This window comes from Oryzias melastigma, linkage group LG7, assembly GCF_002922805.2.
Source record: "Oryzias melastigma strain HK-1 linkage group LG7, ASM292280v2, whole genome shotgun sequence".
NCBI classification, from domain to species: domain Eukaryota; kingdom Metazoa; phylum Chordata; class Actinopteri; order Beloniformes; family Adrianichthyidae; genus Oryzias; species Oryzias melastigma.
The window spans coordinates 31,708,447-31,724,958 of record NC_050518.1 but is presented as its reverse complement, the minus strand read 5'-3'; the positions used below and the strand labels follow the sequence as shown (position 1 = coordinate 31,724,958).

The 16,512-nt window shown below is 41.4% G+C and overlaps 3 protein-coding genes across 7 annotated transcripts in view; 2 read left to right on the top strand and 1 right to left on the bottom strand.

The window, feature by feature from the left end:
- The window catches only part of LOC112140021 (putative beta-lactamase-like 1), a 14,528-nt gene extending 7,425 nt beyond the window's left edge, over positions 1-7,103 (top strand). Inside the window, exons 4-5 of the mRNA XM_024262921.2 lie at positions 3,970-4,075; positions 6,021-7,103. Of these exons, the coding sequence (XP_024118689.2) occupies positions 3,970-4,075; positions 6,021-6,996 (1,082 nt within the window). The 3' untranslated portion in view covers positions 6,997-7,103. The remainder of the gene's footprint in view (positions 1-3,969; positions 4,076-6,020) is intronic.
- LOC112140035 (paired box protein Pax-7) overlaps positions 1-16,512 on the top strand; it is a 629,290-nt gene that overhangs the window by 500,271 nt on the left and 112,507 nt on the right. The gene's annotated exons all lie outside the window — the stretch shown is intronic.
- On the bottom strand, positions 8,542-15,666 carry trappc6b (trafficking protein particle complex 6b). Its single transcript, XM_024262922.2, has 6 exons — positions 15,471-15,666; positions 14,051-14,118; positions 13,272-13,389; positions 12,565-12,648; positions 11,474-11,567; positions 8,542-9,245 (listed from the first exon to the last, which is right to left on the bottom strand). The coding sequence occupies exons 1-6, from the start codon at positions 15,549-15,551 to the stop codon at positions 9,214-9,216; spliced, it is 477 nt and encodes a 158-aa protein (XP_024118690.1). The 5' UTR covers positions 15,552-15,666; the 3' UTR covers positions 8,542-9,213.

Genomic DNA, 16,512 nt, shown 5'->3' with positions numbered 1-16,512 from the left:
TCACCACAAGAGGGAGTTTCCGCTTTAACAGCAGCTCAGAAGAGCGAACCTGCCGTGAAATGAAACACAGAGACAGAAGCTGAATATGTTCTAGCTGCCCACTAAAGGCTTAACGTCAGAAAAAGAAGAAAAAAATCCAAATTTGTCCGGGTCTTTCTTTCAAAACAGCGACACTTTACCGCTGCAGCTGAGGTCTGTAACGCTTCAGGCTCTCTGCGGTGTTCCACGTCACCGTAACAAAGCCAAAGAAATAATAAAAATAAAGTACTAAATATTGATTGAATATTTATTTCTCTTGTAAATGACCATGGTCCTCCGGTGTGAATTATGAGAATTAACGCACTTCGTGGAAGCTTCGCATTGGACGGTTTAGGCCTCCGCGCCGTGCGTTAATTTCTCATAATGCACACTTCGGAGGGTATTATCCCTTACTTAAATATCTTTAAAAAAACACCACAGGTTCCAATTTGTGTACAGAAAAAAATGACCTTAACTTTAGTTTGATTTTATTTCAGTGCATTTTAGTCATTACTTTTTAAGCTTTGCACATTAAAGCAGTACTAACATGAAAAAGCCTGGTCTCACTCAGCATTAGATTCATGACTCAGAACGGCCTCAGCTGTCTGTCTGAAGCTATAAGAGCAACAGAAGCTGCAGCGCACTGAAGAAGAGCCAAAATGCAAAGAGCTCAAACCATGGAGGAAATAAGGATTAACCCCTTTGCTGATTTTGTTATTTTGTCCAAAAATACAAATGGACAGCGTGTTTTTCTAACAGTAGGTACATTTAAATAGAGAGAGCTAAAAAATCAAGATATTGAACTTAAAATATGTATAGGTCTATTTAGATTTCATTGAAAGAAGTCTTTGCACTTTGTGGCAAAACTCTCATTCTCAGCAGATGATCAGGTTTCAACCCACCACAGGAGGAATTCTGGTCGAATTCAGTTCTCTCCAAAGGTTTTCTGTAGGATTGAGGTCCAGGGACTGGATGGACCGCTCCATGACCTTCACCTGCTTCTTCTTCAGCTGTTCTTTGGTTGTCTTGGCTGTGTGTTTTGGGTCCTGATGATCTTGCTGGAAGACCTGCACCTCCATCACACATTTTAAGCTTCCTGGTGGAGGGAAAGCAGTTGTCACTCAGGATTGGACGGTACATGGCTCCACCCATCCTCCCATCCACACAGGGAAGTAGCCTTGACCAGAAACACACCCCCAAAGCATAATGCTTCCACCTCCATGCCTGACAGTGAGGATGGTGTTCTTGTGGTCATCGCCAGCATTTGTCTTCCTCCAAACATGACGGGTTGAGTTGATGCCATAGAGCTTTATGTTGGTCTGATCTGACCACAGCTACTTCTCCCAATCCTTCTCTGAATCATAAAGGGTTTATAGGCAAATGTAAGCAGGCCTGCAGGCGCCTTCTTAAGCACATGCACAAACAGCTGTGACCTTTAACCTCCAGCTTCTTGCTGATGGTTTTGTAGTCCATTCTGGTCTGGTGCAGGACTTCAATCTTATCCCTTAAATCCATGAAAGATTTTAGTCTTTCCATGTTGGAGAGTTTGGAGTCAGACTGATGGATGATTCTGTGGGGAGGTGTCTTTTCTACGGGTGATTAGTTCACACAAGTGCCTTCAATCCAGTTGGCGGGTTGACTAGAAGAGTCTAACTCGAAATAAATGTAAATGAATTATTTCAAGTTGATTTCTTGATTTTCTTTGTGATTTCATCAATGTCTATAGGTGGGCAAACAACAAAATCAGAAAGGGATCGATACTTATCCCTCCACTGTGTGTCACCTCAACCACTGTTTCTGTTTATTGTTTGGGTAAGGCAAGTTTCTTTGTAGTACATTTCATGTACAGACAATTCAAAGTGCTTTCATACAACATTAAAAGAAACAATCAAAAGAAATAGTAAACGTGAGATCATTAAAATAAAATTAAAAGAAAGTAAAAAGATTTTAATTTAAAACAAGCATAGATAAACAGTCAGACGTAAACTTTTGAATACATATTAATCAAACTGAGAACAGGTGAGTCTTTAACCTGGATTTAAATACACTGAGTGTTTCAGCAGATCTAAGGTTTTCTGGAAGTCTGTTCCAGATCTGTGGAGCATAGAAGCTGAATGCAGCTTCTCCATGTTTAGTTCTGACTCTAGGAACTGATAAAAGACCGGATCCAGATGACCGGAGAGGTCTGGCTGGTACATACTGGGTCAGGAGGTCAGTCATGTATTTTGGTGCTAAACCATTCAAAGCTTTATAAACCAGTAACAGAACTTTAAAGTCTATCCTCTGACAGACAGGTAACCAGTGTAAAGACCTCAGAACTGGACTGATGTGGTCTACTTTCTTGGTCCTTGTGAGAACCCGAGCAGCAGAGTTCTGAATAAGCTGCAGTTTCCTGATGGATTTTTTTGGTAGTCCTGTAAAAACACTGTTACAGTAATCAAGTCGACTAAAGATGAAAGCATGCACTAGTTTCTCCAGGTCCTGCTTAGACATCAGATCTTTAATCCTTGAGATATTTTTGAGATGATAATAGGCTGATTTAGTGACTGCCTTAATGTGTTTATCAAAATTTAGGTCTGTGTCTATCACTACACCCAAGTTTCTGGCCTGGTTGGTAGTTTTTAGTTGAATAGATTGAAGCTCTGTAGTGACGTCTAACCTTTTTTCTTTAGCCCCAAAGACAATAACCTCAGTTTTGTTTTTGTTTAATTGAAGTAAGTTGTGACACATCCAGTCATTAATGTCCTCAATGCATTTACCAAGAGCCTGTACAGGGCCTCGGTCTCCTGGTGTCAGTCTAATATATATCTGTGTGTCATCTGCATAGCTATGGTAACTAATGTTGTTGTTCTTTATAACCTGGGCCAGTGGGAGCATGTAGATGTTAAATAGAAGTGGTCCCAGGATGGAGCCTTGGGGCACTCCACATGTAATTTCTATTGGCTCAGAAGTGAAGTTACCAATTGACACAAAATATTTCCTGTTTTCTAAGTACGTTTTGAACCAGTTTAGTACTGGCCCAGTGAGACCCACCCAGTTTTCCAGTCGTCTCAGTAGTATTGCGTGGTCGACTGTATCAAACGCAGCACTGAGATCCAGTAAAACTAGCACTGACATATTTCCACTGTCTGTATTCAAACGTATGTCATTAGTCACTTTGGTCAGAGCCGTTTCAGTGCTGTGGTTCTGTCTGAAGCCGGACTGGAAGACATCATAGCAGTTGTTATTTATTAGGAATTCATTTAGCTGATGGAAAACAGCTTTTTCAATGATCTTACTTAAAAATGGCAGGTTTGATATCGGTCTGTAGTTGTTCATTTGAGTTTTGTCTAGACTGTCCTTTTTTAGGAGAGGTTTGATTACAGCTGTTTTCACTGGGAAAACACCAGATGTTAATGACAAGTTGACAATCTGGAGCAGGGCTGGTTCCAGGATCTTTGAAACTTTTTTGAAAAAGCTTGTGGGTAGAATATCCAGACAGCAGGAGGAGGAGTTCAGTTGACATAGAATGTCCTGCAGTTCTTTACTGTTTATGGGTTGAAACTGAGCCATTGGGTTTATACTGGTTTCTAGTGGATAGGGTTCATATGCTGAATAATTTTTGTTGTCATGTCTGGCTCTCTAACCCAATATAAGACCAAAGTTATGATATTTCTGTCACATTAGCCACCGTAATACTCATCAGTGAAGCAGAATGTACGTAGGATAACAGATATTTGAACACCAACAGAAACTTAAGAACTCCAAAAGACCAAAACATTTAAGTTTTCTAACAACAGTGTTGAAGAAATCTGAGTATGAGCTCAACTGTGTTTATTGATGGAGTCTTTCCACTTTGAAGTGTGTCCAAATAGAACAAATCTTCCGCTCTGCTTTTTTAGGGTCAGATTTGTGGTGATACTCCTGTAAATCTGAATTGCCATGTGGAAACCCAATGCCTTTTTTAAACAGGTTTACCCAGAAGATTACGTTCAACTGATCTTCTTTGGAATGGAGATACACAAGCGGCTCTGAATCTGTTACGGGATGATGTCCTTGTGGTCGATCCAGGCACCAAGTGAGCCTCTTACACAGTATCTCATCTGAATGTCAATGATCCATTCATGATTTGCAGTTGTTTGTTCTGCACATTTGCCCGATACTGGTAAACATGTTCTATAGCATTGTCATGAAGCTCAGTAAATATAATTGTGAGATGAATTCAAGTGCAAAAATACAAATTTTAACATAGAAACCATTTCTAACTAAGACACTAAAATATTGACAAAAACAAAGATGTCAGTGAGATTGAAAGACTTAGGAGATATTATTTTACAAACTGACAACAAAACACAAGTTTAGGCCTAAGTTACAACTACAGGTGAGGGAAATAATCGATTATTAGATGCATCAATCATGAGCCATTAAAAATTTCTGAAACATTTTATGAATTTTGAATAATTGATAATCAAAAAAAAATAATATAGTTTAAAGTTTCTGAAGAGCACACAAACATGGCTGACCTTGCAGACCGCGTCATACCACCGGCCTGGCTTCAGGGCTGACAGCCAGTTAAGCTTTGGATAAAAGTCATGCGGTGTGTACGTTCTGTCAGACCAAACTAAATATGTAGGGAACATGACAAATTTGTAAAAAACATTGCATTGTTCTATCTGGAGGAGGGTCGAAACCGTTGGAGTGCTGCTGACTTCAACTGCCACAGAATAAGACTTCACAATACTGTTCATTTTATAACCAAAGAATGGCTGCTAAAATCTCAAGCCCTCCAAACTCCGATAATGACTGGAGGCCAGACTGAAAGCTGCATTGATAATCGTTTCATGATCGAATTGTTCCCTCTTGAGTTGTAATTGCCTCAAGATTCCCACTACTCACAACTGTCCTCATGGATGGAAACAGGCTGTCTGTGGGCAACATTTGGGAAACCTATGCAGCACACAGAAAATATCAGACCACTATGGGATCTGTCAATGATCCTGTAGAGCAAAAATGTTCATCCATGTTTTTTCACAGGCTTGCTGAGGGCGATAGGTGGAATTGAACATTTAATATTTAAGGGTAAGTGTGAAGTAAGCAGACGCGTCTTACAGATTTTACATTTTTATTATCCGCCCCTAAATCCTGCAGACTGCACAAGGAACGGTTAGTCTTGTTCATGAGATTCGTGTGCGCTCCTTGTGTGCAGCCTGACTGTTAGAGTGTAATTCGTGTGGATATTCTACAAGAACGTGTGCATCACCTGCAAACCTCGTGCTGTAGCCTTTGCATTCGGTCAATGAGGACCCAGAATGACTGGAGTGAGGCGGAAAGGTACCGTACAACAGCTTCATTTATGCATCAAAACTGGATGGAACTTCCATTGTCCTTACAAATACTTCATGATACACGTACCACACCCATGACAATGCTACGTTCCATTTTCATGGCGTCCCTTAAGGTGACCGTACGAGTGTCAAGAGAACTGGAAGACACACCTCTTTCTCTGTGACCCTCATACTGGCCCGGACAAACCAAAAACTTGCAGGACCCGTATGGATTAACCCCGTATGGGTTCATGTGACAAAAGCCTTAGTAACTAACAAATCTAATTGAACAGACAAATGGGTTTATTTAGCAAAGAAAACGTTTTAGGGTTTTTTTTATTAAATAAACTGGACAAATAGAACTAGAAGTCAGGCAAGAAACTAGATTAGCAACAGAAAGGTGATGTGACAGACCATAATAAAATCGCATACACAACAGTTTCAGGGTGCCAAAAAACAAACTGGGTGGTTCTAGCCTAATCTGACAAATAGCATGAATGTAGTAAGTGGTTAAGTGCAATAATCTGAAAACATTAAGATTTCCCAAATAAACTACTTTTTAGATCAAAGCATAAATACTAGAGTATTTCAACACTTATTAATATGGAGGTGTAAGCACTCAGATTGAATTATTTTCTTCATAATTTTTGAAGTTGTAGAGTCTAACATGCTTTAAAGCAGGTCTTCTTCTGTCCTTAGATGCCACTACAGCAACGTTGCCTTTTCCTTGCTTGCGGACATCCTGGGACAAGCCGTGGCTGGCTCCGACTATGAGAGCTGGGTTTCAGACAACATTTTAAAGCCTCTCCGAATGTCCAACACCGGCTTTAACGTGACTTCTGATGTTCAGAAGCAGATGGCTGTGGGTGTATATGGCAACGGCCAGCCAGCTCCCCTTTACGACCTGGGATGGTACCGGCCGGCAGGTCAGATGTTTTCCACAGCGGCTGACATGGCTAAGTTGATGATGGCTCTTCTGGGTGCAAATGGTAGGAACCTCCTCTCCCAGGACACGCTGAACATCATGCTGAATCCAGTGGTCAAGTGCCAGAGCAGTTACTTTGCCAAATCCACTGGCACACCGTGGGAGATCAATGAGCAGCTGGGCTATGATGTGGTGAGGAAGGATGGCGATATGGATGGATTTTCTGCTACCCTCTCTCTGGTGCCACGACTCAAGCTGGGACTGGTGGTCCTGATGGCAGGAGTACGGCCTGCAGACAAGGTCATAGTACACCTTGCTAATGGGTATCTCATTCCTGCGTTAGAGAGGGCTTTCAGGGAGGCTCAACAAACATTCAGACCTCCACCTGACCCAGCTCCATATACAGGCTTCTACACTTACAGGAACATGACTTTCTATGAGATACAGACAGATTCCTCTGGGGTTCTGGTCATGAAGCAGCTCAGACCATCCACAGACAAAACTGGATCTTACTCCTACAAAACCACCAAGCTGGATTACCTTCAGCGCAGGGTGTTCAGGGTGGTGTTTGAGAGCCCGTACCCTTGCAACATGAAGGCCAACAACGCCTCAGCTTCCATGGAGGCTCAGGACAGACAACTTCTCAACTTCTACCGTTTCAACAAGCAAGGGGTGTCTCCAGGATTCGACTCTCCAGGTCTCAACACTTACAGGGTGACTAGAATAGCTGGAAGACCACACTTCACTTAATGGAGAGTTTTAACCCTAAATCAAAATTAAAAAGGGATTAGACATACACAACAGACTGTCGATTAAAAACAAACAACAACAAAAAAACGCTGAGGTTGGAGCAGAAAGGAGGCCTTAAATCCCCCTTCCAATGAAAATTATGTGTTTTTTAGAGTTTTTAACATGTCTGTGTGTCATTTTTCTTCTGAAAGAGAACAAATGTAATAAGAAATCATTTTACATTTCTGAGTATTTCTCCTTTTAAATCAATCAAACTGTCTTGGACAGACTCTGTTTGAATGAATGATCTTCTTTCCATCAACAGCTCTGCTGCACATGCACTAAACCCTCATCTGTTCCTAGTGTCTAGTTCAGGTTCTGGAGAAGAGAAGATGGTATCTTCACATTGACTGCAGTCAAATGAGCCGCCGTTCACATTTCTGTGGTCAAATCAGCATCACTGGATTTTTGGTGTGAGTTTCATCCAATACTTACGGTAGCAGGACTGAGAACGCTGGAAAATCTCCACCAGACTCCACGGAGCTTCTTGATGTGACCACGGAAATGTGAACGGCGGCTCATTTGACCGCAGTTGGAAAGGATTGTAAATCAATGAAAGAGCATTTTGATGTTAGCTTTGATTATTTTATCAAGAACTCTGAGAAACCAATGATTGAATGTATTGATCACAGTCAATAAACATTGGAGAATTAGCTAAAAGAGTCTTTGGTGAACTGGAAGGAGAAAGAATCAGGATTTTGGAGGAAGTTCTGTCCATGAAGATCTTCACTTCCTCGTCCAGCTGACATCTGGATCAGAACCATACGGCTGGACATTACCCAGATTGATGGATGTTTTTATGTAGCAGCGGTGAAGATTCATGCTAGAGAGACACAGAATCTTTAGATCAACAATAAAGGATGGCTTTTTAAGACATTTAGGTTAAAAACTTAATTATCATTAAAACACTATCGGGAATGGGGGGGGGTGTCAAATGTTGCAGAAAAATCTGTGTGGAGGTGGAGGTGGGGGGTTACGAAAAACGGTCATTCATGCGATCACAGAGATTACTGGTTAAATTATTGACAGATCAAAAACATTCCCTACTCAAGAAGTGACAGAATGAACTTCCTGAAATTTTGTTCTCCTGAATTGAAATTATTCAAATGTAGACGTTCGCATTTCTCTGTTTTGCCGCTGCAGCTGTGTTGACCTTCTTGATGAAAATGTGCTCGTAGTCGCATAAACTTGTAGGAACTCATCAGTTTCTGTCACCATGTGAAGCCCTAAAGGTGTTTGTTCCCGTTGCCATGGTGAATCGTGCCGTCTTTGCTCCATTCAGCAGGGCTTTTAATGGTCGCGATGCTCACACCTGATTCTGAGTCCAACAACTTCAAGTTGTTTGAATCAAACTTTTTCAGCTGTTCTGAAACCCAAAACTCTTAAGTTTGAGAACTCTGAGTTAGAACTCTGAATTTACCGTCCTCTTTGAAACGGACCCCTGGAGTCATATTAACCCAAACGCAGAAGAGGCTTCTGGGTTCACATTCATGTAAGAATGAGCAATTTCTTCAAAAGCTTTTTATTCATCATTTAATAAGGTCACAGGAATCTCGAGCCGTCATGTGAAATAATACAGTCACACTGTCACAAAAGACAGATTATGTCACACTGATGGGGATTTTTATATTGTGGATCCAAACTGGAGGAATAAAGTGAAATTGCTACAAAAAGGAATCCCAACCTGGAATAAACCTCGTCCACTGACCAGTTCAGCGGCAGGATGAAGGTTATGAGCAGAATTCTTGGTCTGCTGCAGGACTGCAAGCAGCACAAGCAAAAATAAAGGACGACGCACAGATCCTCATTTAAGTCATTTTTTCTAAAGTAACTGCAAAAATGAACTTTAATGTACCCGACTACAGTGCTTCTCACCAACAACAATCACTTCTTCAATGTTCAAGGACTCCTCGACCTTATTTCACATCCCTAGCTCATTCCTTGTTTATAAATCTTGTTTTTTAAAAACAGATGAGAATATTTACAGATTTAAGGGCTTAAAAACTGTAACCCTGATAGCACTCTGACTTGTTACCACCAGAGAGCAGTTTTTCATTGACACTGAATCACCACCATCTGTTTGTTTCCACCTGTGAAACCATTCTGTGCACCAATAACCTACCCCCCCGCCCTGCTGGACACAGACGTTCTCCTGATGATGAAGAATCCTGGAAACTTCTACACTTTTTGGATCATGACTTGAAATTTACCTGCAGAAGAAAGAAGAGATCATTGGTGACTGTCAGATGCGACCGAACGCGTCGTGAGTTTAGAGTATTCATATGTATGAAGCATGAGCATTATTTGGACTTTCTTTAATATTTATTAAACAGGAAAGGATTGAAACAATCCGGCCGGACTCTGTTTAAAACTGGTTTTCAGCAGGACGACATGACGCTGAGCCCACAGTGCTCCTGGTGGTTACAGGTCATCAGTGCGTGAATGGAACTGAAACTCTAAAGCGCTTTGGGCCCTAAAGGACGGTAGAAAAGCACTAAAGAAGTATTTTCTTAAAAACCTAAACTTTTTCAAAAATCATCGTTGCTCCTAATAATCTGGTGCCTCTTTTGTGTTTACCCAGTTCCAAAATCTGAAAAGTGTTCTAGTGCAACTTTGGGAAGTCTCCACTCCATTGAGTGTCAGAGCATTTCTCGCTGACAGCAATGGCGAGCGGCGAGCGCTGTGCTCGTTTTGAGGGACACGGGTGACAGTGATTCTGCTAAGTCGTGCTCTGTGGAAACAATGAGGATGGCAGTAAAGTTGACCACATCTCAAGTTACTGCAGAAACCAACACAGAAAGATCGGCCAGCATTTCAGAGCAACCTTTTCCTGAAAACACGCGGAGGATTTATCTGGCAGCTTCAGGAGATGATCATGTGACTACATTATGTGCTGACAGCTCTCCTGCACAGGTGGAACTACAATGGAGTGCATCTGATTTTAAGGATTCCAGAAAGTCTGTGCGCCGCGCAGAGATCCAGCCAAACTTTACACGCGTTTTTCCAGAATGTTTGCTGACTACGCAAGTGTTTGACCACGCGCCACGAGGTTCCCTTCAGGCCTTCAAGGAAAAGTTCTTGGTGCCACTGGAGGAAAAGCAAAATAGTCGTTCTTAATCTTAGTTGGTGGGAGCGATGGATGACAGACGGCAAACACACTCGTACTGGGAGGCAGCGCCGGACGAGTTACGCCTCCAAATGTGAAGGATTGTTGACTCCTGGGCTGAAGATCTGCTGTAACTGTTGTCTGAACTTTGGCTATAGTCGTCTACATCATTGCGGAACAACCAATGAGACTGACCCCAACGATGAGAGGGAACCGCCATGTTTGATGATGGAATTAGAAGCTGTTTCATTCAAACACCAAAGAGGTTTTGTGGGAGAAGATTGATTATAAAGTAATAAGAGTGGTTTGTTAAACAGTGAAATAAAGTTTAACAAAAATAAAAGTGTGATGTGTGATGTGTGACAGAAGAGTTTCAGCACAAATGAAAGGAAAGGTGTACAAGACTGTGGTGAGACCAGCCATGTTGTTTGGACTAGAAACAGTGGGACTGAAGAAAAGACAGGAAGCAGAGCTGGAGGTAGCAGAGATGAAGATGCTGAGGTTCTCTTTGGGAGTGACCAGGATGGATAGGATCAGGAATGAATACATCAGAGGGACAGCACATGTTAGAGGTTTTGGAGATAAAGTCAGAGAGGCCAGACTGAGATGGTTTGGACATGTTCAGAGGAGAGACAGTGAATATATTGGTAGAAGGATGCTGAGTCTAGAGCTGCAGGAAAGAGGTCTAGAGGAAGACCAAAGAGGAGGTTTATGGATGCAGTGAATGAAGACATGAAGGTGGCTGGTGTTAGAGTGGAGGATGCTGAAGACAGGCTTAGATGGAGGAAACTGATTCGCTGTGGCGACCCCTGAGAAGATCACAGTGCCCCCTATGGTGCAGAAAATACAGTTTTGTATCCAACACTCATTGTTGATCTGATAGAATTGCTGCCACCAGAACCCCAGACTGAATAAATAACAGATAAATACGTTGATTATGAGGACCTCATTTGTACAAGTGATTCATTCAAGCAGACAAACCTGTATTTTAAGTTTGATTCATATTTTTAGCAGTTAATTCAGCAAACATGTTAACAGAAACCACTTTTTAGCTCTCTGCATTTTTATGTTTATTGATCAGTTTCTCAAGTAAATCTGATCAATACTTCACACCATCAATTACAAAGAAAATGAATGTTAGAATATCCAAAACGTTCAAAACATTCACTAAAAGATTGTGATTTCAATGTAAAACGTGTTTTAGATTATTGATGTTTTTTGGATTGTTTATATTATCTGAGCTTTTTGTCTCTGTTTGAGATTCGTGATCTCAATGAAAATGTCAGAAACAGATCAAAGACACAGAGTTGGATCAGACTTTCAGAATCTTACATGCTGGCATGACGGACACTTCGGCTGTCACGATGCTCTTCACCCCCATGTTGGACAGAGCTCCTCTGACGAGGCCGCAGGTGAAGGCCAGGTACTGCACAGACAAACGTGTCAGGTTAGCACAGCACCACAAACATGCAGAAAGAAGAAGCCAAAGCAAATATTTCACTGGTGGTAAAGGAGTGGTGTCTGCTGAAATGTTTAGGTCCTTTTTCCACTTCAGTCTCCAAGGAATATTTAGCACCAACATAAAAAAAAAATGGATGTATAATAAAAACTGGAAACTTCAAGTCAAGTTCTGTTAAAAGAAATTAGCTTCAAGACGTTTAGCCGAAGTTTTAGTTGAATTTTTCTCCTGTCCAGAGTTTAATTTGGATCACTTTTCAAATGTTGATGCTGGAGTGTTTGCAGAGATACAGAACTCGCTCCACCATCATGAATCTCATGGTCCTTTCCTGATCGGTGACACCACTCACCACCACCGGCGCAGTACGGTGAGCCGGAGGGTTAAAAACTTGGGTGAGACATGAGGTCAGTGCAGACACGTCCCTCTGTAGCAGATTAAACTGAGATGTGCAGCTGAATGACTGATGCTATTGAAGAGTCTGTTAGGAGGGAAAAGCTGGAAGCTGATACCAGCCTGGTAAGAGCAGAGAGGAGGGAAGACCGAGGAGAACTCTCAAGTTTATAAACTCTCAAGTTTATAAACTCTCAAGTTTATAAACTCTCAAAGTTCAGAAAACTTTCAGTTGAAACCTTCATAGAGAAAGAAATCAATTTTTATAGAACGGAAACAAAAATCTGATCGTGACTGAATTCTATTTACATGATTCAAACTGAATACATTCGCTTCAGAATAAATGACAGAGCAGGTTGATTGACAATGAACCACAGCCAATCAGAATGCAGAACACAATGCACTGTAAGAAATACAACATAAACTTTCTAAATTTTACTAAAAAATAAAAGTTATAGTCGGGGAATGCTCCTTAAGAATTCACGGAAACAACACAGAGTTTTACATGCTCCAATGGAAACAGTATAGAAGCACACATACTAGAAAAGCCAAAGAGGGAATAGCGCTCACACACCTTTGGAGCGTGTTCCAGGTATTGTTTTCCAGCCGACAGATGACACAACAGCAGGAACTTGTTATCCTGAAGAACATAAATGCCCTGACACAACACAACAGCTGTGAGTGTTAAAGTCACTTTTTGATGTCTCATCAATAATGTCTAGATTGGTCTTTGAATAAATGCTGACGATTCTACTTACATGTGTCTATATTTATAAGACATGAACTGAGTCAGGTGGGAACTTTTGTGAATAAATATGAAATCTTAATGTATCAGTTGGATTGTTGAGTCACTAGATGACAAACGATGAAGTCCACATTTCTACAAATGCAAACGTTGCTAAATATTTGAATCATTCCAGTTGAACGTTAGTTTAAATTAGAAGTTATTTCAAACCTCCCAGTCCTAACAAAGAAAAATGTTTTGGAAATATAAACTTAAAGAATTAAATAGATATTGGTGGAATAAATGTGGACAAAGATCCAATCAAACTGGATGCTAATGATTGACATGAACTGATCACGTTGGATTTAAAAACAAAAATGAAGTCTGAAGTTTGGACAAAATAAAGTGAAGTGTTGGTAAATCCTTCCATGGCTCCACCCACCTTCCTTCCAGAAAACGAGACCCAATAATCAGTCATTTGAATAAAACCTCCTCCTGATTCTGAGTGTTCTGACCCCAGACTCCTGAAGGAGTTTAGGGGCGGGGCTTGCTGATACCTGGTGATTAGTTCGCAGGTTGTCTATCTGCTTCTTGAAGACGCAGGTCCAGAAGTCTTTGCAGATGAACTTCATGACGTCCAGCTCGTCTTTGAAGCGCGCCGTGTCCTTCGTTAACCTGGACGTGAAACAAAGACGACGCGTAGCGGTTCCATTTACCATGAAAATGATTTGTTTTACTTGACACATTTCATGACGTTATTTGTTGTATTTCAGTGTTATTTATTAGCTGTTGTTTTGAGCTATGTTAACAAAGCAGTTTCCCTCTCATGGAATCGATTACAGTTCTATCTATCCGTCCTTTTCATGTGTTCATCAAACAATTCAACATTCATATAAAAGAGAAAAACATTTGAGTGATTAGAGAACAGTTCGGTATCAGACTCCTGTGACTACAGATGAATGAGGATTGTAGCTAAATCCAGAATTACTGTACATGTGTGATGACTCTGAAACAGCTGTTTCAGATGAGTAAGAAAGGAAAGAGATAAACTGTTAGCTAAATGTGTGATTTAGATGAAGTCATGTCTTTGTAGTTAGAGGAGATTTGGTCCTTCAACATTCATGTTGAAACCCTCAACCTGTTTATTGGGTTAAACAGGACATGTTAGTTACAGTTACATGTTTACTAACAATTTTAGCCTTTTGTTTATTTCATTTAACTGAAAATGGAAGTGAAGCAGCATAACTGTCAGTAAGTTAGCCCATTCTTGACAGTAAATCTCTTCAGTTTACAGGTCAAACATGACATGAAATCAAAGGAGAGCTGGACCTTCTACCTCTCGATCAGCCCTTGGCCGACTCTGAAACCCATATTTTCCAGTTTGGTGACACTTCTTCCATTTTCCTGAAGACAGAAAAACAAAAACAGACGGTGAGAATCTGAACACAGACAATGATCCTGCAGCTTTTTATCTCTGAGGATGAATTAAGTTTGCTTTCTAAACCAAACTGCTGTAGTCCACTGAGGGTCTGTTGGTCTGCAACCACAGCGCAGATGAAACACGTTTGTGGACACGTGGAAATCCTTCAGGTTCTGTGTTGCACCTGGACTCAGAGAAGACTACGTCGTCTTCCAAAAACCTTTTCAGAGGCATCATGGGAGATGTCTTCACAGAATCATTCGTTTTTTTGTTTATCTTTATTGTTTCAGGAAGTTCAACGAGTGTCGTGGAGTTCAGCGGCACTTTTAGACCAGAACTATCCACATGTTCTGGTCTGAGAGAAGATGGACCCTCACCCATGAAGGACTCTGTCTGACCAGCTGTTAGGATCATTGACTGTATCAGAAAACTGGACTGAGTGAGAGTGACATCATCAATACAAAATAGTTTACGTCTGGCTCCAACAACATTTGCAACATGGACGCCACTATGGTGGAACCAGACGTCATCAGTGATTGGTCCGACTCTGAGTCAACTTTTCTATAGCAGTCAGTCTCACCAATCAGGAGAGAGCTTGTTGGAAGGCCACACCCCCTACCACTTGAAAGCAGGCTACAAGAAATCTGTCAAGTGTTTTGAATCTTCGACGAAAGACCACATGCTTTTATTGGGGAATCTGATTGGTCAGTTTATAACCTGAATAACATGAACTGTAGAAAAATATAATGGAAGAAAATGAGGATTATCGAGAAGATTACAATTAGTATCAGATCTAGAATGGTTATTCTGACCAATAGAATGACTGAGGAACAGCTGTTTATTTTACATAGAAGTCTATGGGTCACTCAGTCCAGTTCTCTTATGCAGTCAATGGTGTTTGGGTGGAGGAAGGGATGGAAGACTTCTGATGTTTTTAATCTAAAATAGCAGACAAGTTCTCTTTTATAAGATCACACAGAAATCTGAGTTAAAGTGTTGTAAAGCGAGCAGAGTCTCATCACATGACTGACACAGGACGTGTTTCTGGCTCCTGCAGCTGCTTGTACTGCACACACTGATGTTCTGGCGCAGATTTTCCAGAACTTTGCAGGATTCATCGCTGCTGGTTCTACGGTTCTTCCTGTTTCCTGCTGACCGGCGGAAACGCCTCGAACTGCCGACTCATCACATACTCGAACATTTAACAGCAGAGGAACTTCAGACGTCAATGAAATCATTCCTGAAGCCCTACGGCCAGGTGTGTTTCTGGACCGGAACCCTTCGTTCGGGGGTTTCGGCGGTGCGACCCGGAAGTAGATGACTGCGACCGCCTCACCGAGTCTGTGCTGTCGGCTGACTTGCAGATGTAGTGGATGAGCTCGCTGTGGAGCAGCTGGAACGGAGCTTCGTGAGCCATCTTCCCGGATTCTGAGCTGCTGGAATCTGAAGGCAGCTTCTTCCAGGAACCGACGACAGCCTGAGCGCCGCGTCTGCGCTCCCTGGTGCTCTGCTGCCGCCTGCTGGCGTGGAGTGGAACAGCAGGTTTTATTTTATTTTATGAAGTCTCCCAACCCCTCCCTTCATCCAGGCCGACAGATGTCATTGACTGTAGATGAGAACTGGACTCATCATGGTGGTGGTGGTGGTGGTGGTGGGGGGGGGTGTTCCCATAGACTTCTATAGAGAAATGAAGTTATTACTCAGTCATTTTGTTTTTCAGACCATTCTGACTGATACTTTTTAAAGTCCCACTCCATTTATTTGTGTCTATTATAAAACTGTTCCCAGTGGTCTTTAATTATGATTATTCAATTTTTTAGCAAAAAAAAAAAATCTAAAACAGTGTTTTTAGGAGCTAAAGTGCAAAAAATACCAAGAAATATCAGAGCTATTCAGCTACATGTAGCTCTCTGACCTCTCCATGGTGGGAAAAGAAAATAATAGTATTTTTTAAGTAAGGATGACCTCTACACAACGACAGTTAGCCTTCCAGCGCTGCACTGAGATGATCCTGTTTGGCGCAGAGCATCTTTTCTTTCGGTCGGGATATCCGGATCCGCTTTAAACTGGTTCATCTCATACCGCACTGGTAGATCAGTTTCTGAGATATCCTCTAAGTTTAAGTCCTCCTCTGCTTCTCTCTCTTCTGGTGTGCCACAAGGCTCTGTTTTGGGACCTTTACTGTTCATTTTATATCTGTTGCCTTTGCAGCACATTTTAAGCTCTTTTAATGACATTTCTTACCATTTTTATGCTGATGACATTCAGCTTTATGTGTCTTTTAAACCTCAGGATGTTTTTAAGATACAGATTTTACGCAGGTGTTTGGATTCGGTCAAGAGTTGGATGAACGACAATTTTCTCCAGCTAAATGAAGA

Bases quoted from the DNA above. Each gene is read 5' to 3' on its own strand.
- trappc6b (XM_024262922.2), bottom strand. From the start codon at position 15,551: ATGGCTCACGAAGCTCCGTTCCAGCTGCTCCACAGCGAGCTCATCCAC. The intron at 13,390-14,050 runs GTAGAAGGTCCA...TTTCACGTCCAG, and splicing joins GGCCAAGGGCTGATCGAGAG to GTTAACGAAGGACACGGCGC. The intron at 12,649-13,271 runs GTATCAGCAAGC...GTGTTGTGTCAG, and splicing joins ACCTGCGAACTAATCACCAG to GGCATTTATGTTCTTCAGGA.